The 27,084-nt window shown below is 43.4% G+C and overlaps 1 protein-coding gene across 8 annotated transcripts; it reads right to left on the bottom strand.

Moving 5' to 3' along the window:
- Positions 1–64: 64 nt before the first annotated feature.
- marchf8 (membrane-associated ring finger (C3HC4) 8) lies at positions 65–26,740 on the bottom strand. Of its 8 annotated transcripts, none has more exons than XM_061284959.1 (9): positions 26,412–26,740; positions 20,517–20,771; positions 20,218–20,431; positions 9,895–9,945; positions 6,796–6,875; positions 5,750–6,493; positions 4,147–4,327; positions 3,653–3,788; positions 65–2,649 (listed from the first exon to the last, which is right to left on the bottom strand). In XM_061284959.1, exons 3-9 carry the CDS (start codon positions 20,311–20,313, stop codon positions 2,345–2,347), a joined length of 1,593 nt encoding a protein of 530 aa, XP_061140943.1. In that variant the 5' UTR covers positions 20,314–20,431; positions 20,517–20,771; positions 26,412–26,740; the 3' UTR covers positions 65–2,344. The 8 variants fall into 8 exon arrangements, with proteins under 8 accessions (XP_061140943.1, XP_061140942.1, XP_061140939.1 ...); XM_061284958.1 differs by lacking the exon at positions 26,412–26,740 and adding an exon at positions 22,227–22,427; XM_061284955.1 differs by lacking the exon at positions 20,517–20,771.
- Positions 26,741–27,084: the final 344 nt, after the last annotated feature.

Here is a 27,084-nt window from a genome sequence, read left to right as displayed (position 1 = left end):
TTATTAGTTGATATAACAAGCTTATATTAAAACGCAATTGCTGGTTCAAAAAAGTACCAACAAAAACCTTGAAAAGCATCTTTTATTTGGTTGTTTTAAATTCTTTACACTTTTTGTTCAAACATGGGAACAGAAAAAAAACCCCATCTAGTTTTAGTTTAAAATAAACAGGAGGACCTTTTTTCATGTCGCTTTTACACTATTCCAAAGTGACGTTCACACACAAACTTGTGGAATGATTAAAGACGGGGGGGGGGGGGGGGGACAGTCATCAAATATGTTCAAGTCCAGTCAGTAGTAAACAAATGTAGCTTTGTGCAAGTTACGTTTTCGTGCTCCCCAACCTCCCTCCCTCCCTCGCCCAGACATGACGAGTCAAAGCAGCAAAGTACATTTATAAAAAAAAAAAAAAAAAAACCCCGCTCATCTATGTGTCACATCTCACTGAACAGGATAATAAAAGGGAATGCTTACATCTAAAGCTCAAGACTTAATGCAAGGAGCCAGCTCCCTTAAAAGAAAAAACAAAACAAAAAAACATTCTACTGCCTCCACAAACGTACGAATACAGCATGTTAAAACACATTTTATTGAGCAATTCTTTTTAAATAAATAAAAAGTGATTTATAATTAAAGTGACATAAGATGGGCATCATAAAATTACTGGGAAAAAGGGGACGAGGATGAAATTAACAAGCAAATATTTTGCCAAAATAAATACGACACAAAAAGATATACCCGGTGGACGAAAAACACGAGAGCAACTATAGAAGAGATCAACATCATAAAATGGTAATTGCACTTCCCCCCCTCCCTTATTCGTCAATCATCACATTGCACCAAGGAAGAAATTAATCTTCCTCAAACTGGGGAAAGAAAAATTACATTTTTATTGCTGCTTGAGCAGTCGTTATTACCATGCGAGTTGTTGAACCATTGCGCATTGCAGGCAGTGGAGAGTATCAAAAAGACTTTTGAAAAATATCTTTTGTGTGTGGAATGGTTATGAAGGTCTTAACCCCCCCCCTCCCTTCAAGAAAAAAAACCCAAACTAGTTGCCTTGAGAAATCAACCGCCATCTTTCTGCAATGTCAGCCTCCCCCCCACCGGAGGGCGCTAAAGGGAACCCAGTTTGGATGGGTGACTACTAAAAGGAGTGGGAAGATATTTGAGGGGAGGCGTTTTAATTTTACTGGTGACCAACAAAAACAAACAAAAAAATTAATTAAATTTTTTTTATTGTTTGACCAAAATATATAGCAGACATTTAGAAAATTCGGCCAATTTTTTCCTTCCATTTATAAAGTGCTAAAGAACATATTTATCAATTAGCCTAAAAAAATCTTAGCAAATTTAATTATTTGGGCGCCATGTGGAGAGCAGACATCGCAGCGGTGGATTTCCCCAGGAAAATAAATTACAGTATTGGAATATGGCAACATGTTAACGCGAGTGTCCGGATGTATTTTCCCGAGGCTGTTTTTGAAAGGTTGAGGCTCTTCTTACATGTTCATGCTGGAGAGAACAATGTTTGAAAACAACTCCTCGACCAATCACAACAAGCCATTGGAGAATACGTGACGACACTCGCGTTGCTGCCAAAAATTAACGCACACTCCTGAACTCGAACGTAGAAAGTTGACACAATAAGTTCAAAGACATAGAAAACATTTTTTTTTTTTTTAGGTTTTGTGTTTACCAAAAAAAGTGTACATTCGCTTCATAAAGTTTGGATGGTTTTTTTTTTTCCTCCCCAAAAGAAAAAGGGAAATCACATCCTGGTTAAAAGTTTTTATGTTCTTCAGATGTTAGCCTTTTGTCATCCACGTGGATGGTGGACTGGGATCTGGTGGACCCAGTGACATCACAGATCCATGACATTTTTGTCCGAGACTTAAATTACCTCTCAAAACTCAATTGTGTGTGTGTTCTTGTTATTCTGCTTGATCTCACTTTAATCGATTGTGTTTCTCATCTTTCTATGAATGTATGGCAGAAATGTTGACATTTTCAAGTAGTAGACTTTTTTTTGTGGGAACATTTTGATAGAAAATAGAATAACCCCCTCGCTTATTACGGCAGCAAAGTCGACTCTGACTTATGGTGGCTATTTTTATAAATGGAACATTTACTATGGTAAAAGTGTGTGTGTTCTCATCTTTCTATCAAACTTGACTTGACTGAAAAATTCCCGATAATCTGTCACACAATTTATGTTTGTGTGCCCAGTTTTGAGTTCCCTAAAACCAGCACCCTAACAAAGAGGCAAGAACTCTGCACCATCGTCCGTCTCTGTGGATCAATGCTAATGAATCAGTTGAGATCCCTGTTCAATACCTTCATGTCACACGTGGAGCACCTCCATACTGTAGCCTTCTGTCTCTGTATAGTGCGAGGAGTTGGTGTCGGAATGGGCGGGGGCCAGCGTGTCCTTGTGGTCCACGCTGGGCTCCAAGAGCGGTGGCTTCTCCAGAGCCAGTTTTTTACACGAGTCCGGCCGGTTCTGCACGTAGATGACGCGGTTGTAGGCCTTGAGTCTCCTCCACAGGTGGACGTAGACTTTACACTGCACGTACATGAACACCAGGCCGCCAGTGAAGCCGATGGCCACCACCACCAACTTGGTCCAGAAGGGCCACTCCATAATGCCTGAGGGGGGGGGCACAAAAATACCACAAGCTTCAAGTAAGATGCAGCAATCGAGCATGCGGTGTGTGTGTGTGTGCGTGTGTGAGATAGACAGACAATACAGGAAGGACTAAGTGCTATATCATTTCCCTCCTCAATTCACATAAGCAAGATAAAGCCATCATACGTTAGATTATTATCCGCAGTGCCATTACTTGCCACTAGAGGGAGACTTCTATTTGACTGATGCGGTCACTACACAATTTAAAAACAAACTTTACTTAGTCCTCAATTAATATATTTGGATTACAATGAAACCAATACTGGATATAATGTAAAATATATTATATGATAGATAAATAATATTGCATACAAAAACAATTGAAACATTTTAAAAAGGAGTACCTCTGAAACACAAAGTCATAACAATAATTGGATTTAAAAAAAAAAAATGCTCGAGGGTTGCCAATAATAAAATCCTGTATCGCCATAATAATTTCATTGTGAGGAAAGTTAAGTGCAAAAAAAGACTGATGGGTGGGGTGGTGGTAGGGGGGGGGGTAACAAATTTAAATGATTTACCTGGAATACTCCGGGCTGCATGAGTAAAGAGAATATAAGTATATATGTATAAAATAAGACAAATGACTTCAAATTGTAGCTTATTAAAAAAAACAATACATGGCATCGGAATCTGGTGAGAGAGCACGACGGCAGCCTTTGCAAGTGAATCATCAGGATGGACTAAATAAAGGTGCCCGCCCAGCTTGTGCTTCCATCTGTGCGCAATTCAAAATGCACAAGGGATGGGAAGCCACTGGAGCGTTTATTGATAATAATTAGACAAACTCAAGTTGCTTCATAAGCAAATCGTAATTGTCCCATCAATATCGTGTGCTCACTATTTGGCAATCAGCAGGTTCCTATTGCTGTTTTTGTCTAATGACACCAAGTAAAATTTGATCAGTGACCTTTAGCCTACTTAACATTTTTCTAACACTGTAGTGGTTTTAAAATGGCCGACCTTGTTTGATTTCATCCGCCGTCCTGTCGATGAGCACGTAGAGCGACCACACCACGCACGTGATGGCGATGACGTGGAAAGTGACCGAGCACATGATCTTCCGCCGCTCGCTCGCTGTCATCTGAAGTTTCTCCCACTGTGGGAATTAATATTTAAAAAAATGAATAGCAACATTAGTAACCCAGTTGCACAGGTCAGCTCTTTTGGATTCTCAGTACGGCAGTAGTACATAATGAGTCATTCTTGACGGAGGATAAAGAATGTATGCCTGTGAGTGTTTTTATATGGTAGAAAGATTTGTGATAAATATCTATTATCGTACCAACGCTGCCACGGAAATAGTATCCTATTAGCCCGCGGGCCTATGGAGTTTCTTATTGTATGTTAGCATTTAGCTAACAGAGACTATGTGGTTTCTTTAAATACACTCAAGAGCAGCATACATTAGTTAATTTCAGCAAAATGAGATTTTTTTTTTTTTTTTTTTAACATACCTTGCGCAGAGGCTTGAGCTTAGTCTCCATGATGAACTCGTACTTGCAGAGCTCGCAGCAGCGCGTGTCCGAGCTCTTGATCCACTGCTGCAGACACGACTGGTGCACAAAGCGCAGGCTGCCCGTGCAGTGGCACGGCGTAATCAGCGGGCTCTCGTCGTCTCCTTCACAGTGACAGATCCTGAAGCCCAGCCAACAAAAATAGATACTAAGATGGAAGTGCAAAAAAAAAAAAAAAGAAAAAAAAAAAATCTTTTTGAGACTACATCATAGACTTCTCTATCCGCTTAAGGGAGCACCCATCCGTGACCCATTTTTGATGTTCTTGGAGAAAAAAAGCTTTTCTATATGGTTTGCCTAATTGAGACCAGCCTGTTTCGAGTGAGAATAAGAAGACCGCTATTTTCAGCCTACAAAAGAATGTCGAATGCATTAGGTGTCTTTGAAATGACCTAACGGGCAGTGCTTTGGGAGGCAAAGTGAAAATGGAAAAGCGGGAAGACATTTAAAAGAGAAGGTTAAAAAAGACGTATCAAGAAGTTAAAACAAAGTAAAATAAGTGACCAGTCAAATTCTGTGTGAACAATCAAGTGGGATAATAACCACAACTACTGTTTTTGTTTCCTGTTCAAATAGATCTTTGACGTCTATAGCCGTCAATGGTAGTGAATGAGTTAAGGTAGCTAAAAGGCAACGTTAAGCTAGTTTTGTATTTCACTATTTATCCATCCAATCTACATATAGGTTTCTGAATCTGAAGTCTGTTGACCATCTTTTCATCCACCCAACTTGTGCTCAAATGAAAGAGGAGGCATTGTGAGTGAAATCAGCTGCTCTTGCTTGCAGCCGCCACATGCTGCTTGTTTGTTTGGCTCTGTCCGGAGACTACAAAGCCAATTTGACGCCGTTAATCCACCGCACGATCTGCTCGGAGGCATGGCTGACGTTAACGTATAAGCTGGAGGTTGCCGTAAAAGGTATTGATTGAAAAATATACAGTATAAATGATAAAAGACTTCCATTTTTGTTGTTCTGAATGATACTCATTGCTTTGAGCAGTAGGATGGCTGAGCACCCATTCAAGTTGACTTTGCCACCAGGATGACATCACAAAAACACAAAAGGGGAAATGAAATGGCGATGAAGTACAGGGGGAGGTTCCTCGGTTTACGGCCAAGTCATAATTACAGTGCATTTTTGGATTACTTGTAGGTCATAAATAAGAACAAGCTCTATATAAATTAACATTCAAGTGCCCTGACTTAGTGATGTCACTGATTTGGCCACGCCTATTAAAGGCAGACGCCAACATGACTACACATCCAAATTTTTACCTTCAAATCCAATCTATTAATAATATTTGTAATATTTGTTTTTAGCGTGTATTGGAACCGCTGTAAACCATCAAGGACCCCCCTGGAAAAGACATGATGGGTAAACATGAATGTTGACCAACGAATGTGTGTGTGTGTGTGTGCACGTATCTATCAGCCAACCGGAAGCGTCTACTACTCCATTTGCATCACTGGGACCGGCGTTGGCTCTACCACATCACAGGAAGGGGCGGGCGGCCATGTTTGACACCATCCAGAGAGTCACCCACCTGCAACAGTCGCCTGCCAGCGAAAAGGGCGACATCGGTTCCGTTTTCTCCGACATAGGGGACGGGCAGCGGTCCAGGTCGTTGTCCTCGTCCATGTAGCAAAGCGGCGCCAAATGAATGCTCTTCGCCATCTCCTCGGGGGCAAACTCCAACTCGCTGCCTTCCATGATGGCGCTGGAGGACTTTGGCAGGCTCGACGCGGTTGACGATCGGGAGAAGGGGAGGAGAAGGCGGAGGAAGTTGGCGCTGGGGGAGGGGTGGAGGTGATCAGGAACAGGAGGAGGTGGCGGTGGAGGGACGGAGGGGCTCAGCATGTACTTGTTGGTAAAGGAAGGGACCAGGTGGGTGTGCGCCGAGACGTCCCGACTCAGCTTTGGACCGCCGTTGACTCCGGGGTCCACCGTCCTCAGTTCAGAGTCGTCTAGAGGCTGGGCGGCGTCCCCGGCTTTGGTCTCCAGCTCGCTCTCGGAGTAGGTGCGGTCGATAAAGTGCAGCCCGCGACACAGGCCGTCCACGCCCTGGCCCACGTCGTTGAGCGACGCAGAGAAACGGAGCGGGCCGTGGGGGTGGCCCGCCCCGCCCAAGGTGGGTCGCAGCAGTGAGAGCCAATCCCGCTGTTTGGAGGCGGGCGGCGTGTCCGTGCAGACGGTGGTCACCGTGACACCGCAGCGACCTTCCGAGCTTTTACCGTTAGGAGCCAAGAGAACCACTGCGGTCTGCTTCTGACGCTCCTCATCTGCACTGCTTGTGTGTGCATGTGTTGAATGTGAATGGCGTGCGACACAGAGTGGTGAAGGACAGCAGGAAAAGGGGGAACGGCGGAAAAAACAAAAGAGACACAAATGGACATTTGAGAGAAATAAAAAGGTTTGGGGGTACGGACAATGACAACGTGTGGCACTCAATGACCCATTTTATGGAAAAAACAATAACATTTAACCATCTTAAATTGACCTTAAATTGTAATAACACTATTCACCACTAGATGGCAGACCCGTCAACCCAAGTCTTCACCAGGTCAATACCGACGTCCCTGTGTTTTGTACCTGCAGATGTCTTGGCTGGAGGGTGAAACCGACGTTCTGGACAAGCTGCACGGCGCGTTGACTGAAGTGGGACTGCCGGCCTGAAAGAGACGACAACGCACTCACTTTAATGACGAGTCGGCAAAGCGTATACGTAGACCGCGGATGAATTATTCACATTTACTTTCATCTGCTCGTATATAAATATATAGCTGAGAGATTCATGAATAATACAGTAAATACCAGCCTTTATAGCGCTAAATAAATTTTTCTATTCCACTGCCGTTTTGATAGATGACTAATCAAGGTGTCTACAGAGAAGAGCGTGTTAAACGCCTCAGATTTACCGGATTCACAGAAAAATAATTATATGTTATACATTTTATACAATATATACATTTGATGATGTCATATGTGACTCTGCAATGGATACATTCTAATTTGAGCTTTTTGAGGACTGCCACTAATGCATAGTGACCAAAAAAATAAAAAAATAATGGAGATGGGCCTGATCATTCATGTGTGAAACTAATTAGCTATTGATTTCATCTCCGACTGCACCGATATTTTATAGCTGGCGGCTTGACACTGATCGATAGACGTGTCCGCTGTTGTCATGCTATCCGCCCTTCAGCCTGCGCATCAATGACATCCTTTCATATTTACTAGCTGATGAATCATATAGCATCTCACTTTAGCTTGGGACAAACTGTCTGGACCAGAATGTCGTTAAAAACTAAAAGTTCAAAGTCCTAGGTTGACTGAGCATTGGCGATTGTTGTCACGTCAGGGAAAACTTGACAACAATTCCTGCAGCTACTTTTCTTGTTTGAGGTCACACTGAAGCTTGTCCAACCATTTTTCTTCTTTAAATCCCGTAATGGTGTCACATGCAAGTCTTACCAATACTTGCCAAAAATTCCTGCTTCCTGTTTCTATTGGCTACCCGAGAGTTATTTCCTCATTAAAATCCTTTATTTGTTTATTCGCACAACATAAGACAAAGTTCACATCTCATGGACGTCTGGGCCCCCGGGGTGAGCTTAGTCATGCAAACGGCCGTTACGCAACAGCGGCTATATTTAACAGCGACAGGCGGACAACACGCCGTCGCTTGAAACGACTACCTGGGTCCCAACATGACACGAGCGGCCCCGTTTGCGTCGGCTGTAGGCACATCAATTGTGCAGACGGCTCGTCATGGCGTCAGACCCAGTTTTTTGTTTGTTATGATATCCTTTTAGCGGTTATTCGATATTCTTGGTATGCTAAGACAGGCCACTAAGTTGATTCGGACTATCTGGTTTCGCAAGTGGCTTTAAGATTTAGCTGTGGCTTCAATAAACATCTCAATTAATTAACGAGCATAACGGCATTATGTAAGGTGCCTTCAAAGCATAAATCCCCCTTCCAGGGGGGGATGCCACCTGCTTAACGGCAATATGTCGCTCGGTTCGCTAACGAACGGAATAAAGTAGAATGGGAGTCGTTCCTTACAACCACGGCAACGCTTTAATGACAACATTTGACGAGCAGGTGATTTTGCAAATGGCAGCGAAGCCGTTTTGATTTGACTGGCCGAGCATTAACACGCACTAAATCAGGATCCAGCAAATCAGCTCGATAAATAAGAGGCAATCAAGAGCCACAAGAGTGACATGCATCCAAAGCTGCTTAAGTAACAATTACAACAATAAAATTAAATTCCAACAGTAATTCCCTGCTTACACATAATTAAGAAAGTGAAGAACTGAATTTGAATACCTTATAAAACGTAATCGAATACTTTTCAGAACCATTAAATCCACAGGCCTTTTTTCCACCTCGATTGACTGCCCTTAAATAATTGAATACTCAACTACTCATCCATTTTCTACCATTAACGCTGCTAGAATTAACAATTGGGACGCTGTGCTTGGTGACATGTCACTGTCGCGTCTCGTCAGCAGAACCCACGAGCCCGAAAACCCTGCCCGCTAAACTCTGCAAAACAATTTGAATTGGGAGAGCCAGCGCCAGATGTTTGGCCGCAGCTCAACACCCGCCTACTGAGCGCCGGCTCGCCTACTTTGACTTTATGACCAGTGTAATACTTTAATTCCAGCCCTCCTTGCCCATCCAAAATCATCACACACACACACAAGCCATGCTCCTGATAAGCCTTCTGACCTAGCAGAGGACAGAGTAAGCGGGGGAGCCTCCTACATTTTGATATCATCAATGCTAATTGACATTAGCCTATGTCATTTCACATTGTTACGCATTATGCTAGCAGACCTTTAACTGGGTCAAAATCCACTTCTGTACTTAAAACTCATACTTATTGTTGTCATCATCCGTCTATGAGATATAATTATTCACAACTTGTCTTTTTCACCCATGCAGCTCGTTTCCTCAAGCCTGTCAAACCTTTCCCCACACGAGCCAACGAGAAAGAATATCATTACGGCGAGCGCCATTTCCCCGGAGATAAGGGAAAAAGCAGCTGATTGGCGGATGTGTACTTCCATTATGATCAATAACTGTCAGCTCAGGCTCATTGTCACGTGACACACAATTTAGCCTGAGGAACCGAGTTGCGTCTCAGCCATTAAGGTTGAGTGCGAGCGTTAAGTGATCATGCGGCGTCGTCCTCGCGCTTACAAGTCGGGAGTAGCTCGTGGCCGGTGTATTGGCGTCGGAGCGCTAAGTGACCCTGACACATCTCAGAGCAAGTAAAAGGTTGATCCTCTTAGGAGGCTCAGGAGGATTGCGAGGGAGGGGAAAGGGAGAGAGAAAATAGACCGAGGTCATTAGACGGCAAGTGCGTACGCTGAGGTGGAAACCGTAAAATATGTCAAAATAAATAATGCAAAAATAGATACCTCTCTTTTCCGCACTGGGGGATATCAAATTGGGCAAGTCCTTGGACCTACTCCACTTCAGATGCTATGCTAACCAGACAGCAACACCAAAACATGGAGATTTATGAATTCAAGTGTCAAGTGTTTTCCTGAAATGACTTTTTTTTTTTAACCAGCTAAAATGACCTTACACTTGAGTTAATGAGCCGAGCCGCCTGTTGCATCTCAAAGACCTTCCAATGTGCTTTTGGTTTGCAGTTATTTGTGCTCCTCTTACCTTTGATATATTGCTGGATCTGCTCGCCGAATGGCCCAGAGGTTTTTCATTCTAAAAAGGAAAAAAAAAAAAAAGCAGTCAATAACAACTCTCTCAACAAAAGGGTACTGTCGATTGTTATCATTCAGACATAATGAGAATTGAACAGCAAGAGTGACAATAATGTGTTGAAAATGGAGTGCTTGACTAGCTTGGTAAACAAGTGATTAGCGGTAGTATGCCCTGCTTCACAGTTGGAGTAAAATGGAGGCAACAAGGCACTGTGGTATACAAAAAAAATATGTGCAAGCTGGAGTAGACCACTAATGTTTCCATCAAATTCTTAGTTGGCAAATTTTATTTGGAAAATCAAGATGTCTGCCCCAAGTTGACCATATACAGCGAGTTTAAAAATGGTGGGGTAGGAACAAAGTACAAAGTTACGGTACCTAACCATGTATATCGCTTGTTTACTTGAAAACCAGTACTTCTACTTTTACCAGTGCTTTTATTTGAAACAGAACGTGTACTTTTCTTAAGTACACAATGCGGCAAGCCACATAGTGAGCGGAGGAGAACACTAGATGAGTTTGGCGCAGTCAAATTGTGTTTTGGAGGCGGTAATGATCCTCGATTCCCCTCTTGCTACTTAAAGTCGCTGATGAAGAACCTCCAGCACTGAGCCGCCTGTAGCTCTGGCGTTAAAGGGCTTCGCACGGCTCCTTAATGACAAGTCAATCGCGGTTACGTAACGTGCGCAGAGTTCACACGGGCTTCCAAAGAGATTTGCAGACAAACAAATCTTTACCGCGGCAAATCGGCTCGGCGGATATTTGGCGCGGCACGTGGGAGTTTGCTCTTGTTTACATTGCCAACTGCAAGTGATGAAGGCCTATGTGTGGGGGGGGGGGGATATTGATTTTTTTTGGTACAAATGCGTGGTTTTCAAAATCGAAACGCCATTCACATGCTAATAGTTAGCAAGGCGGATGTGTGAGGGAAAACTCAATTGACGAGTCAACGTAAGAGTGGTACTAGCTTCTTTCTTCCCATCATGCTGATTTTGGCTTAAATTCATTATCTCAACGAGCTGGGTTCGAGTGAGGCTCTTGTTGTCAAGAATGGACACTCCGTGTCTGCTTCCAGTCAATTAAAAAAACACAATTTGGTGACGCATGCATTTTGGTAATAGGCTCCAACCTCAGCCGCAAGCTAATAAGGACAAGCGCCATCGAAAACATTAACGTATGACAGTCAATGTCAAAATGTTACTCGAAAGGTTCCCTGGATTTTTCTTAATGTCGCCACAGTCATTCGGAGACATAAATAAGCTAGCGTATTTTTTTTTCTAACAGACAAACTGGTAACAAGATTACATTCCGAACTTCATTGGACAATTCCACAGGTAAATAATAGCAACCAGAGGAAGGCACTGAAGACCATATTGACTCATTCTTCCTTCATTCGAGGCCACACTGAGTAATATCGAACACCCCAGACAGGGATTCGAGACGTTTCCCGTCGCCCCGCCGTCTGTCTCTCTGGGATGAAAAGCAGCACGACTCGAGTGTGCGGCCGCAAGCCAAGACAGCAGACACACGTGGGACGTTTTAAATATGCAGGTTATCAGACATCCGAGCAGGGTGAGCCATTTAGAGAAAGAGACTATTTTTTTTAGAACAGACAATAAAAATCGAATACAAGAATAGATGCCTCCTCCAATCTCGATTAAGGCCGGCATATATGTTGGACATATTGTAATTAAATCAGGACACGGACTATGTCCAGCCTTCTATCTTTGCTTCAGGCTGAACAAGAAGCTGACATTTATCTAATGTCTGCAGTAGCCTCCGTCTTAATAACAGTGAGTGGCCCTCTATTGACAAATAAAATGCTAACAAAGATGGGAATCCGTTCCGGGACTACTTTATTGGCCGCACTTGGACGTCACCCCCTTGAACACAAACGTGGCTCATTATTTATGACTTTTGCCAAGAAGTCAAGCAACAGATAATTATTCTGGACTGTCGGTTAATTAGCTCTTATTACTTTGTGCACCGTCGCTATCCTGGTGATAATCAAGCAATTACATGCTAGCAGCACGAGAAAAGATGCTTACATAATGAAGAACCGAGGGGAAGGAGTCAAGCATTGACCGCTTACAGCGTCAAGTATTCAAATGCAATTTTAAATTCGTATTCCAAACACTAAATAGCTCTTAGCACTTAGTAGTATTAGCTGCTGGGAACATTAAGAAGACGAAACATGTTCTAGTCAAATGATTTCGCAAAGTGACTCTCAACGTTTTTATCCAAAGTGCCACCTCAAAAGATACTCGGATTTTCCAAAGTAGCACCAAAAAGCCCGACATTAAACTATAACAACGTAGCATGCTAAGAATGTGTTGTGGTGCTATGCGCAAAATATTGATTATGCCATTAACCCGACAATTCTGAGTTGTGTGATGCTCAGTCTTTGCGAATCTTCCTATTTCAACAGGTTTGAAACTGTGCCCTGACATGTGACTGACTTAATCTCTGCCTCCTCCCCAGCTGTGGATTTGACACAAAGCTGTGATTTGGTGCATGATGCGATATCCTAAGCCGGGAGCGCAAAGAAATACAGTTCAAATAACGTCAGCTGAATTCCTTTAGATGCGAATCTGAAGTCCGTGAAGTCCAAAACGTTTTATATTCAAATATGTGAGTGTGAGTAGAGGCACAAATTGAGTTTTATTCTATCTAAATGTGGCCCAGAGATCCTGTGGCAGCAAAGTCGAGACTTCGGCTCATAGGGCGCTGCAAAACGCTAGCATGTTAGCATTTAACATGTATGTTTATTTTTGTCATTTCTTGCCACCGACTGCTTCGAATATAACGAGATGGAAAAGGGGCCCAGAGACGGCGGTACCCTCACTAACTCATCCGTGCACCCCGCACTTGCTTCCCCCTGAACAAAGAGGGGGGTGGGTGAGGGCATAGGGGGGGTGGAAAAAAATGGGTCACGCTTTCATACCGAGGAAACAAACAGGAAGACAACAACACTGAGCTGCTGATGCTGATGCGGGGGAAAAAAAATAAAAAAACACTGGACAGATTTGTGGAACAGGAAGGCCTCAACATAGCGGCCCCCATTTTTATGCCCATCATATGATGAACACACAAAAGACCATAGACAGCAAGCGACATACCTGGATCTTAATTTTCCAACAGGAATTCATGACTGGATCCCGAGGCGCACCTTTCTCACCGATGCAGACAAAGGTTCCTCCGGGAAAGGGGAGTGAGTGGGGGTTACATGACCCCCCCACCCCCTTATTAAAATCCTCGCCGGCGCAGAGAGGACGAGAAGGAAATCCTCGGTAAATACGGAAGTGGAGCTCGCGGCAACAATGGCAGCCGTCACCGTGGCGACTGCCGATACGGAGGCACCGACAACCCCCCCGCCTCCCGCACCCCTCAAAGAAAATCAAGTTAGACTGGAAAAACGAATAAAGAGAAACGGCTGGCCTACATTTTTTGCAAACAGAAGCTGAGTTGCTGCTGCGGCGGCTGCTGCTTGTCCAGACTCACTCTCAGCTGTGTATACACACGCACACACACTCAGCCTCACAATCTCTCAATCCGGCGGCGTAATCCCATTGGCCGAGCAGATTCTTCCTCCAGCTGATCTTCATGACATGGGGGAGGGGCATAGAGCTGTTCAATCATTCATGAGAAGGGAGGCGGCGTCCTTTAAATAGACAAGCCTCTCCCTGCACGCTGAGCTCAACCTTAAATTACCCCCCCCACACACACACACACTCCATCCCTCCATTTCTCACTTGCACCCACGTGCACCACCTGAACCTCTCAAGACAAAAGAAACAAAAAGCTACCAGGAGCTTCTATCCACGTTGACCAATCAGACACGCCACGTCGTTACTACCCAGGCTGCATCACGGCAAGCTTGCGGAACAGTGGTTGCAGTTTCTCAGCTGTATTCCAGGGAAAAAAAACTGTTTGAAATTCATTCATTCATTCATTCATTCATTCATTCATTCATTCATTCATTCATTCCAGAAGCATCAGTCACTATTCAGGATGTTCTATACAATAGACTCAAACAGTTAAGTGAAAGTCCTTCAAAAATTCCTACATTTATAGTTTTAATACAGTTTGAGGTGTTACAAAAGCAAAAAAAAAAAGCAAAAATATTTACATTAACCTTGTCTTCTCCGTCAAAAGAAAATATTTTTCAAGACACGCTGTACTGATGATTATTTCAAAAATAAATAAACCAACAATCTGCATCTGTTTTGGTGTTTCTACTGACATAGAACACAATATTTTGGTCGGGTTTTGACAAAATGCTCTTAAAAGGGTTAGCGACATGGGGAACATCTAATTACAACACAATGCTCCCCATTCTTACCGGCGACCCCGTGACATCATCGAGTCACATGACACAGGGGATAGAAAATAGCCCCTTGGACCTAATTTAGACATTTTAGTATCAGGGATGTCCTCACTTTTTTTTTTTTTTTGGTTTAAACCTGTCGTCAGTGATGTCCTCACTTTTTTTGGGGGGGGTTTAAACGTGATCCTCTTCTCAGTGTCATCCCATATATAGAACCCATTTTTTCTTTTTGCATTACTTCATACCAAGAATAAGTCAAAGATGACCTCCGAACGGACATTTTGTTTACGAATTACACCCTTTTGACACAGATGGCCTTGAAAAACAAACACGACTACGGAGCAAACGGCAAGGACGCCGTGTGCTACCCGCAAAAGGAAAATATGAATGCGCTGCTCCCCTTTCAGAATGTACAGCAAAGCCCGATTGGCCGGCCGCCGACATCAGCGCCGTATCGCTCCAGGGTGACTCATTGTTATGGAACAGAACGGAAGGCGCCGTACTTGAATGGAAAATAGTGGCAGACAAGAGTGCGTGTGTCCACCCTGTTGGTACTAAATGAAATGTGCCTTCAAATCCACTTGTGTTATCTCTTTGGTCACAGTTGAGCGCCATGTACTTCAACGGTAGCTACAAGATTTTCCGCTAACTGCGGCCGCTCCAAATGAGACCGGCACTTTTCAGGCTCATAAAACAGAGCGCCCATCAACATTCACGCATTGTGAATGCGTCAAGATGCAGTGGAAAAACGATCCAAAAAATAAAGCTTAATTAAACATGAGCGGGCCGTGAATGCTCAATGAGCAGCGAATAAAAAAAATAAAAAATAAAGTGATTGATATTCATCGCGGCTATATTTTTAATAATTCATCACCTCGCCGACCTTGTTCCTGCAATTTAGATGGGATCCCACAAAACTGCTGGATAAATATCGCCAAGGTTGAACACAACCTGTGCATCAAAAATATTTTCTTATCTGGGCAAACCAAAATATTACTGCAGCTTACCAAAAGACTTACAGTAGTAGTGAAATTCTTCTTTGGTTTTGCCTTTGGGAGATTTTTTCCAAAGCCGTGTACCAGCTGTGCGGTTCTGGCGGGGCCGTACTTCACTTGATGTGCTCGGCACCTTCCTCATCCACGTGCAACGCGGCAGGAAGGACCTCACACCGCGCCCGCGTCCATCCAGTCGTCACCTGCTGCTTAACAGATGGCCCGCCAGAACCGACGACAGACGGGTGGGCCGAGCGTGCAAATTCACCGGACGTGCGGTGGAAACAAAAAGGCTTCCTCTTTCTCCCTCCTTTCAAACCGGCCCATCAGGATTCTCAGCGTGCGGGGGATCGGGGAAGAGCAAGGTCACAAAACTTCCCATCCTGCATTTAAACCATTTGCTCATCACCAAACGAGTCAGCGTGACCTCGGCGAAAACATCCCGAGTGTCTTCCGGGACGTCGCGTGGTTTAAATAACTCAAAATGATATAACAGAACATGTGATTGTGGGATGAAAAGATTTCTGGCGTTTGATAATGGGACAGAATCTTCACGGGTGTTGAGGTAATCAGAGCGGAACATGACCAAAACGTGATGTTCAGACGTGAAATGCAAATGAATGTACAAACTGCTCAATCTTAAGAATGTGGAGTCCTCCCACTTTAAAAACCTCAAGCGCAATTTTCTCTTGGCTTCCATATAAAATATAGTCTACAGCAGCAGTGGTAAATTCCCTCTGAAGGATCCCCTCATGTTACAAAGCTCATGCCCAGAATTGACTACATTTACATTTTGAAAGCCTTGGAAAAATAAATGCGCAACATCTGAAATTTGGAAAGTACAATATTTCGGGTTTAATTAACAAGTTCTGGTAATTATAAACTGCAGGATTTCTTATCTGCATTAACGCCAAGGGGATAAACTCATTTAGAGATTGATTGACACTCAGTATACAAAGACGGATTCTTTTTGAGCGCCACAAAAAAAATGTGGGTGAATTAATTAGTCTGCTCCGATTGATTGCCTGGCAACGGCTTCTAAGTGTACAATGTGTCATCCATCGCCCTGACTCAGGTTGAAAAATGGAAGATTGATTTGACATCTTTTTTGAGCGCCACAAAATTTTTCTTTCATGAGTCAATTCGTCCGCTGCAATCGTTCTACATGGTCATTCATCGCCCTGAGTTGGGTTGGAAAAAAGAAATTCTTAGGATTTAAAGTGAATTTTGAGAAAAAGTTTGGCTCTCCAGTTCTTCAACATCAGAATGGAAGATGCTGTAAAAATAATCTCCAACTCTCACCACAGCAGGTGACATACAACACTCGACTATGACCTCCACCTCTCGAGGTAACACGACTCCTCTTCACTTGCCCTCAATCTAAAAACGAAACACGGCCTCCAGCGCCGACATCTCGACCGACTGAAAATGTTTCCATTCCGGGCTTCTCTCGTTTTTTTGACCTCACGCAGCCGTGGTCAAGATGCTGCCTTCAGATACTGACAAGTTCGCCTCAGACCACGGCGAGATAGAGACCGCCTCGCTTTTACTCTTTCAAGAACTGGCCAGTGATAAAACAGTATCTGTTTGACTTCACTTAGTGACATTGTAGAAGAAAAACACACAATGGCGTATTTTTAACTCTACCCTTAAGTCAGTCACGAGTAAAACAAAACCAAAAATGAACAGGTTGACTGTTAAGCCTCACGCTGACGTCAAATAAAGTAGATGTTGAAAATTGTCGGGCAGAGCATATCGGAAGAAGATGAGGTTTGTGGAAAGACTTTTCTAACCAGTCAAAAACGTTGGGATGGATTTTCTTCTGGGTAATTTAGCAAAAGATAATAGCTATCTTGCTAGCGAAAGCGAGCTATCCATTTTACCGTCAAACGAGCCTGTCGGTGGCATTAATCAAGTCACTATCTGGAGTTCCACCACGTCATTTCTGAATGAATTTACCCGTTGGAATATAAATTCCGGCTGACAAAATCTATCTCAGACACCTTGATTTCTCAATCGCTGTGCTAAAAGGGTTTATTTACTAGTAAAGTGACATCATGGGGATGAGGGTCGATGCTCACAGCACATTCCTAAAGCTCGAGAAAGGGGCAAACTCACAATATCGGACATTACGGAACAGCAAGAGAGCAATTCCTGAGTGGCGCACATCCAATGAAAGGCATTTCAGGCCTTGGCATGGTCCCATCACCCAAGCAAAATGAGCACTTCCGTGTGCCGGAGCACTAAACGAATGACCGGCAGTCGGGTTAAATTGAAAAGACACACAGGGGGAAGTGCTTGATGGATGGTTACCATAGCGACGACATTAACTCATCCGGTATTGGTTTGTTTCACACGGAGCGCTGCTAACATATATATATTTTTTAAAAGCCAGATTGGCGTTCGTGCGGGCGGAATGACCTGAGACGGCGGTTAGCAACCCAGAAATCAGCTCGCCTTGACGCTGTCGCGAGTTCAAACAGATTCATCAGTCAACATGATGGAGCGAGCGATACGGATATTACAAATTGACTTCACCTTGGTCCTGCCGGAAAAAAGACATCATTCTGATTCAAACGCTTCTGCGGTTGCCTGACGACACGAACTGAAGCATAAGCTGATGCATCTCATATCTCAGCAAAGTTAAGAGCAGTGAAAAAAGGTAGAGGACTCCAACTAAACCCAGTCTTCGTCCTTTATTCTGAATATATCTTTGTATAGTTATAACAGTCACGACGCTAATTTCCGTGTTATGGTAGCATTAAAATACTTGATTGTTAGAATATTTTGGTGTTTGACGACATAATGGTACGGATAATAAACCCCGTCGTCCATCACAGGTTCCTGGTTGTAATTCCACTGTCGGCCAGTAGATGGCATCAGGCAAAATTTGAAATAAGTGTAAAAACAGGGGTACGCCTACTTGTAATTAAATCCGCTTTAATCCTGTATTTTCTTATCTATTTATATACAAATGACAGCTCTGATTCACTTTATAATGTACCAGACATCATTATTGATGAATATTCTGAGATTATAACCCCCCGCAAATGAAGGTGGCATTACATTTCCTCACATTTCTCCAAATCTTATCAAATAAAAGCCATCCCTCGCAATCGCCGATGACGTCCAGCCGCCGCCACGCTGTCTTTCCCTCTTCCACACTTAATTAGCTTTTTAGCTCTTCAACCTCCAGTGGATTTAACGCAGCCGAATTGTGCAGAGGCGGCCCGACAACAGACGCCAGCTGACGCCACCTGTTCGTGTCGGCTCGTGGGAGTCTTACCGCAGATGCGGCAAACAACGTCTGCGGTGGAGAATTGAATGCTCAACACAAGGCGTCGAGTAGAAAATGGCCAATAAATGCCCTGAAACTATATATTTACACTACAGTGAAATGGAAAGTCACAGAAATGCAATTTCATCTTGTTTGCATGTCGTGAACGCTGCAGTTTGTTTACAAGCAAATTATTTTTCAAACGACAAACTTCCCGATTGACCCGCCCGACCTTTTGCCCAGCGCCGACTTCAAACCCCCTGTAATCCTTCCTCTCTGCAAAGCGGGCCTTATCAAAACTGCCAGCCGCTCATAGACGACCAAATTATTCGCTGAGGCTAAGAAATGCGAGAGAACCCTTTTTTCCCCCCCCCCCCCCCCCTTGGCGCTAAGACCACAGATGAGCACAAGATTTGGAGCTTGACAAATGAACTAGAAAGGAAGTGGAACACTCCAAAAGTTTTCATCTGAATGAGCTGCGGACGCCCAGTGAATTCTAAGTAGGGGTTATGTTGGCTAAGCCAGCCAGATGGGCACATGCTGAGTGACTAAAATATTTGGCGGAAACACACACAAATAAAAATACACAAAAATGTCGGAACACATCACACACAAAAGGAAAAACACACACACATACATCACAAGTGCTCAAGCAAGAAGAGTAAGTCTCGCTATTTTTAAGCACAGAAACAAAGCAAAGTGCTAAAGCAATATGTGCAACAAAAGCCGGCAGGCGCAGGTGTTCTTAAGAGCCCTCTCGCATATGCTACCTTTCATTTCCCCCCTTTCCCACCACTCCGAGCCTCCCGCATTTTTTAATTGTTTCAAATTTCGACAACTCGCTGATGATGAATTTGTACTTTGAAAAACGTTGAATGAAAAAGATGTCGTTTTCTGCCAATGAATGCCGCACGCTCTAATTATTGCGTTGATAATCACTCGAGGCAAACAAAAAGATGCAGAGTGGTAATTAATCGTTTAGGAGGAGAGGTAAGCTATTCATCTCCAAACGGAGCTTGGTCTGCATGAATGGAAGAAGCGTGCGTCGTTTCACAAAGCCCAAATCGAAAAAAGTCAAAGTAGGAACCTCTGAGGCCATTTTTACATAGTGCTCAAACTTGCCGCCCCTCAAAAAAAATCCTAAGGACAAAAGCCACATTTTTAAAGCAGAATGCCAAATGTCTCCCAGTCCAAGTATTAAAACAGCACATTGAAAGCACAGGCAATTGTTAAAACATAATGACAAAAATAAGTTAAAGACGCCGTCAAATTGAAGCCAAAATGGGCTTTTTGCTGCCATTAACAACCGTTACTAGCCAAGCGTGAAAATTGTATAATGGAATAAACATATTAGGTCAAAAGGCTTTAAAGTTGTTATGAAAACAAAAAGAGAGAGAGCAGAACTATTTTGTGTGTGTGTTGCTGCTCTGTGCGTCAAAGTAACAGTTTTTAAGAATTATACAGACATAGCATCTATGCTAATTTTCATTGATACAAACATAGCATAACATTTATGCTAATTTCCAATACAGTAAACATGTCTAGCTAGCGGTTACACATTTGGTTGTTCAAAATTGAGAGTTTGTGTTTTACCATGTTTGTAATTATATAGTCTTCAATATTCAAGTTAATAAATATATCACAATTTTGAATATTGTCATTTTTCCACAACCGTACCTGTTTGTCCTTGTCTTTAGCTTTACCGGCTCCTCCGCCGCCCGACAGCCGCGACGAGTTGGGGATGGCAGAAATTTGGTACAGTGGCATGTTCATCCCAGCAGAAGTGGCCGAGGCCGGCCGGGAAGGGACCAACGTGGGGTGGGACGCTCACAGGCTCGCTTCTTGTCCCAATGCCAAATCAACGGGCATGATGGTTTGCGACTGCCACGCCCTGCGAAGAACCCCAAAAAAATAAATGCACTGAACAAATCTCTTATATTTACTGTACACTCCTGCAAAAAATGTCTTGAGGTCACCTATGGATGGAATTCTGCTTTTGATAGACTGGAGAAGCAATTTCAGAGAGCTCCCCCTTGCCCTTTAGTGCAAGTCTTCCCCGTTTCAAATCCTTGCCAGGGTCGATGGCGTCCCCGTCTTCCCCGGCGTTCTGCTCAGCCGCGCTCTGACAGATCAGACCTGAGATAGGTTCTGCCGACATGGGTCCTCCACTTGCCATGTGCACCCATGCGAGTGTCTCCTACAAGCCGCATTTAAGATCCACAGATGTCTTCCTGGCAGGTTACAAAATAGGCCATAAGTGCTATAAAACGATATTCTCCACAGAGAGGGACTGGGTGGGCTTCTTCGGAGACTTATTCCCATAGTAAATAAACAGCAGATGCTCAAACCAGGCAGCGTTATTGAGACCATAAAGAGCAAAGTCATTTCGTTCTCACCAAGTCCACAACCTTGTTGTGAGTTTAGACAGACGGCGATTTCGCTGCTTGATAAGAGGCTTGGAATAAATTTGCATAATTTTGTCCCTTCAGATGCAGACAGCCGCACTAACAAGTCAATATTCCGGTTTTTTTTTCCTCCCTCCTATTCCCTCAAATGTCAGAATGTATTTTCTTAATAAACCTGAACAACATCCTCTCGAGTCGATGCTAATGAAGCCCACTTAGGGTGTAATTAAGTCGCACTGGTGGTGCCGGGAGAAGTTACGGAAGCGGGTGATTTCTCAACGACAGGACGCTTTTGCCAATTTGGCATCGCATCTACATTTGCAAAACTAAGAGAACCTGTTCTTCCGCCATTAAAGATTCATTTTGACATGGCTCGCAAAACAGGAACACCATGTTAGTCTTGGTGAACACACTTAAAAATGGGTCAACCAAAGTTCAGCTCGTTTCCCAGCTCGCCACTGAAATGGATTTGACATCATGTCCTCAATTCAAGCCGTCAAATCTGCCTGGCATCAGTTTGACAGAATGCAGCCGGCATCCTCATTGTCCAAGAAATATATATATAAAAAGATACATTACAACCTGGATGCCTTTCAGTCACTGTCATAATGCATTCCTATCACGTTTGGTCAATGTTGCCTAGCAACCAAGAGACTCTAGGAATTAGAAAAAGGTACAAATATTTACATGAAGAGCATATATGCAAGTTCATACAGCACATACTGAACACTAGAACAGTTCTGATCAAAAACAAAAAAAAATAATTGTCCACCATTTTCTCCTTATGAATCAACTTCTCCCATTTTAGCCCTTAATTAGCGCATTCCAGTTCCACAATTTTCTTTTAATGCAAAGTCCAAGTTTAATGGACCACTTCCAGCATGTTTTGACGTCTCCTCCACATTTCTTTTTATTTTGCTACTTTTGCAATCAACAGACCAAAACCAGGTCTCACTTGCACGCATATCGCCAATGGCACATTTAACCAGTGTACGCAATTTAGATCGAGTATTGAAGCCTCATCTTTGCTGTGTGCCTCGTTTGTTGACTTTAAACATGAATTATTTATAACATGTCGGCGAAAAGAGGGGCGAAAAAAACACCCCACCATCCATGACTGATTTATCACATATTCCAGATCATATTAAATGTAGCGCAGTGAAGTCGTAGAACACGCAGAACTATGACCTGTATTGTTCTCTCGCTCCAAAAACAAAAGTGCTACGCTAAACAAAAATCCAGAATGTGTGAGAGTAGAAAAAAAAAAAAAGCTTTTCTTACCTTGTGACATATGGCAGGGAAGCCAACTGGGTGTAACGGCCCACAAATTTTTATCACTGCATTAAATTCCCTTTCAAATCAGTTAACTTCCATTTAGAGAGGGAATTCCTCTTGAGCCCAACTTTGTAATTCCAACTATTCCACACGGGACGCTTACACGTTACAACACAGTTGCAAGAGAAAGAAAGACGCCAGGAATGTTCAATTACAAACAGGTTCAGCTGGCAAACAGGAGAGCATTTCTCCAGGCTATGTCGGAACAGCAAACAAAGCCTACAAAGTGTTGGCTGAATGCCAAAAACGTCTCATTTCAATATTACAAATGAAATGAAAATATAGCTCATGACCAGCAAAGTTCAAAACAACTCTTGCCACCTGTTTAATTAATTCCCTTTTGCATTGCGACGAGTACAAATTGCACGTCGGCGTCCCAGAACATGTTAATTAATTCCTACATAAATCAAATTATTTTTTATTTACATCAACTTGTTAACTTAAATGATTCAATTCCTTGAGTTTGTCAGTCGACGGTGCGACGTCGTGGAGAGGCGATGAGGCGTCGTTCCGTGACACGCACTTTGTTAAACCTGCGAGGGACATTAGAGTAAGGGAGCGTGGCACGTTGTTCATTTGCCACGTCGCTGCGCCAACGAGTCTTGGTTTAGACGCGCGGCAACCGCCCCTCAGCACCCGCGCGCAGCCGAACGGAACCGGAGTCTAATTGGGTTGACAAAGCGAGGCCCGCCGTCCTCTACGGGGCTCGCCTCGGCCCGGGTTAATGGGGTTGGCCGAGAAGCTGCCACGAAAACACGCAGCGACAACAAACGCTGGTGCCCGAGAGGCAATTTGAAGTCAACAGCTAGAATGGGACACATTTGTCTGCGAGGACTTCAAATGCCCGGCATGGTTCAAGGAGAACTACTTAAGAATGGAATTCGGTGTTTAAATCGCACGACTAAAATGGGAACTCAACTAGGGAGTATGTTCAAGTGAGTTGAGGAGCTTCATCTAGACTAAAGTAGTGCCTTGGTGTCTTCTTGACTTATGGTTGAGTCTCCAAAAGGCAAAAGTAAACGCTTCGCCACCAACTTGGAGGTTTTGCTGCCATCTTGATGCAGAGATGTGAAAGTGAGGAGCTCCATTTAGACAAATGTAGTGCTTTGTCGCCAACTCGGAGCATCTTAATATGGCGGCTCTTTTGAAAAAAAGTTGAGGAACATTTCCATAAAAGCGATTCAAGTGGTTCCTTTTGCCACCTCTGTTCCCTTAATCCCACTACAAATTTAGAAGATTAAATCCCTTAATTGGTTAGTTTGACCAAGAGTAGATGAATGATATATCTTCTGACATCCATCCCGGTCCCTGGCGCCTCGCTTTATTCATCTAATGCGTTCTCAACGGACTCTATCAACTTAAATCAATTGTGTGGGAGGCTCTTATGTTCTTTTGTTGCCAGCACTAACAGGGCCGCGTGATGGTCTAATGATGTCATCGAGCTCCACCGCTGCCTGCAGAGACGCCTCGGCCAGTTCCGCTGAGCCGGCAATTCTGCACGCTTGATGGATGGCCGGCGTCCAAAACACGCCCCCTCCTCGTTTTATTGAAATAGAGACTACGTTGTGCAAAATCCACATTGTGCCACTTTCTTAGATTTCATTAAGTTGTTTAAATGTAGTGCGATAAGGATGCTAGCTTTGTTAGCCCGTCTTTCGCCTTTAGCATACTTTTTTTTAATGTACTTAGCACTCTTGGCACTTTTTGGAAGATCCTCTTGGCACTTTTTGGAAGATCTGCTTGCTCTCTTACAAACTGCATATCGTCCACTAGGGGGGGAAGCTCAAACCGAAGTTGCACTGTTATTTATCAATCTAAAAGTTCGATTGATCGTAATCGGAGTAACATCTAGATTAAATCACAAACAGGAAGCGTCACAAATATTGCCCCCCGTTGCCTTTGTTGGCAGTATCCATTTCCTGTCTCCTTATGGAATGCAATCAATAATATCGGAAGGATTAAGCAGAAGAATGGAGCGACGGGGGTGGAAGCAGCTGGCTAAGTGATGCTGAGCCAGCCAGACGACATTTTCGGAATTTGAGGGTGGAAACAAAAGAAATTTAAATTGGGAGTTTTGGACAAAATGAAACCTTTGGCGTATGATCTAACATTTCAATGGGGGGCTTTCAGATGTGGAGGCTTGTCATTCTTTTCCAAGAATTATTCGGAAACATGTCGGAGCAGATCAAGCATGGAAATTTTCTCAAACTGACTGACAGAAGTAGGGGACAATGGAAGCTGTCAAACTCGGAAGGCTCTTTGCGTCATCGCGAGCTATTGTGCGCAACAATGGCGTCGGCCGGTTCTTAATAGAGCCTTCGTGTACTCTGGGATTGCTTTCTTCCAACCTCGCAATTACTTCTCTCCTGAAAAGACAGAAGGCTCAAAGTTCACAACAGTCTATCATCTGACGCTCAATGATGTGAATGGAGATCATGAGTGGTCATCTTCACCTCGCTAGTTGTGCATTGACTAATCTGGTATGATTGCTATGAGTGTTACGTGCACCGAGATACCACCAGATGGCAGCACAGCACCATTTCTTTCCAAATGAAGTGCCTCAATTTAACATCAACATAGTTCATTGGCAGGAATATACCACAAGAGGGCAGCAAAGCACTTTTTGATTTAAAAAAAAAAAAAAGCTTCTTCATACAAGGTAGCAAAACACTACTTTTATCTAAATGAAGCGCCTCAATTCATTTCAAAGCACAAGTAGTCCCGTTTTTGCTTCGACCTAAAGCACACACTTTTTTTGGGGGAGTGAAGAGTTTGAAAGAAAAAATACAAATTAGGTGAATTTGCAAATTGATTGAACTAAAAGCTTGTTTATATTTCTGTGCATTTCCGATACACAAGCAGCACACAAATAGTACCTCACATGTAGTTTTTACACTAGTGCCAATATCCTTAATATAGTCCATATACTATTGTAAGACAATTAAGTGCACAAGCAGAGTGACAAGGACACACTAGTTGCATTGAAGTTTGCTGGTAAAGTTTGTTTTGCATGCAAGTGGGCCAAAATTGACCTTGGAGGAGACACCACAGAAACACTCTGCATGCAATGTGGCACATGCGTAACCAACGGCAACGCCAATGATGTAACATAGATGACAGTTGCACAATCACCCCTTTGACTACCATAACCACAATGCAGGCTAAGCCATACGTTTTTTTGTTTTTTTTTTAACAGCGTCTAACAAGTGTCTAGAAAAGTACGGCCCGTTTAAAAAGGATTAGGCCCACAACTCCGACACGCATGGCACACGTCGGGATGAAAGATGATCCCTCCTGCCCGGCGCTGAAACGCGAGATGCGCTCTAACAATCAGCTGGAAGCCAAAGTACACTCCATTGATTTAAGCACACACTGTGGACTCATTCTCTGCAACACTCCCTATTAGCGCCCATCCAAAGTATATGGGGACCAACAAGCTAAACAGTACTTCGGTCAGGGTATCTTTCAACTCAAACATTTGGTTGTGCCAAGATGAAGCAGGGAGTGCCGTAACATCAACATAACAGTACTATAAAAAGAAGTACATGACCAAATAAACCTATATGATGTTCATCATAGCCATTTTTATAATCATTTCATAGCATTAAAAAGCCTGTCACACTGCAACAATAAAAAAAAAAACCAATTAAATCTAAGTCAATATGCACATTTACTGGATATACTTGTCTGCCCTGCATCCCCACAAGGCACAGCAACTGAGTCCCCTCCACCCTCCATCCATCCATCCATCCATCATCTCTCCATCCATCATCCTTCCTTCCACTCACCACTTAAGAGTTTGAACAAGACGCAATACAAAGAGTTGTATGGGGGGAAAACTGCAGTGCATCATTCTGGGGGGGGGGTGGGTGTTCCTAATAATTTGTCATATGTCAAACCTCCTAAAACAACCACAAATTTAATTTAATGCCTCAAATCGGCAAAAGAATTTGTCTTTGAAATTGTATTGGATACAAGTGTACCTAATAAAATGTCCAGTAATGTCAATCGAATGGGGGAGCCTCTTTAACAATATTTAAAAATAAAAATAAAAAACGCAATAGAGCAACATAATACTTTCTGATGCTTTGTTATCGAAACAATGCAATATATCATCAATGATGTTCCTACCTTTATTTCCCACGGAGATACTCGATTAATATCCCATCACTAGCGTCCCTTCGTCCGGAACCGATGGACCGACAAACCGACACGAACGCAGCCTTCCTCCTCGCCTCTTCCTCGGCGTTCCGGAGGTCGTCGCGCACGGTCCTTCTTTTGTCGTCACAAAGTCCAAAGAGGACACTGGGCGTCGCGGTTCGTGCGTGGCAGTGATGTTGTAAGAAATTCACGTCAGTCGCACGGTGGTCGAGCACCACAGAGCAGCTGCGTGTGTAGGCGCGTCACCCACTTCCGCGTTCACGTGGAAAAAACGAAGAGGAGCATGAAAAAAAAGATCTCCAAGAGGGTAGCCACGGGTCCAAATTAGTGGGGATGACGAAGGCCCCCCCTCCCGTCCATAAATTAGGAATAAAAGATATATTTTCGTGTTTTTTTTTTTTTAAATAATCGACACATACAAAACAAATACTAAAATAATTAACCTGACAGGAAATATATTTACTTAAAAAATAAATGTGAGCAATTTTCATCAAGATAAAGGCAAGATTATAAAGTGCATTTCAGACAATGAGTTCTAAAAGCACAAAAAGATGCACCTTAGAACACCCGAACTTCTTTTGGCGTTAACCAGAGGGAAATGGTGACAGGTGCATAGCCACACCCTCAGCTATACGAGGGTGTG

The sequence above is a fragment of the Syngnathus typhle genome, linkage group LG8 (assembly GCF_033458585.1).
Source record: "Syngnathus typhle isolate RoL2023-S1 ecotype Sweden linkage group LG8, RoL_Styp_1.0, whole genome shotgun sequence".
Taxonomy (NCBI): domain Eukaryota; kingdom Metazoa; phylum Chordata; class Actinopteri; order Syngnathiformes; family Syngnathidae; genus Syngnathus; species Syngnathus typhle.
The sequence above is the reverse complement of the archived record's forward strand: the minus strand, read 5'-3'. Positions and strand labels throughout refer to the sequence as shown.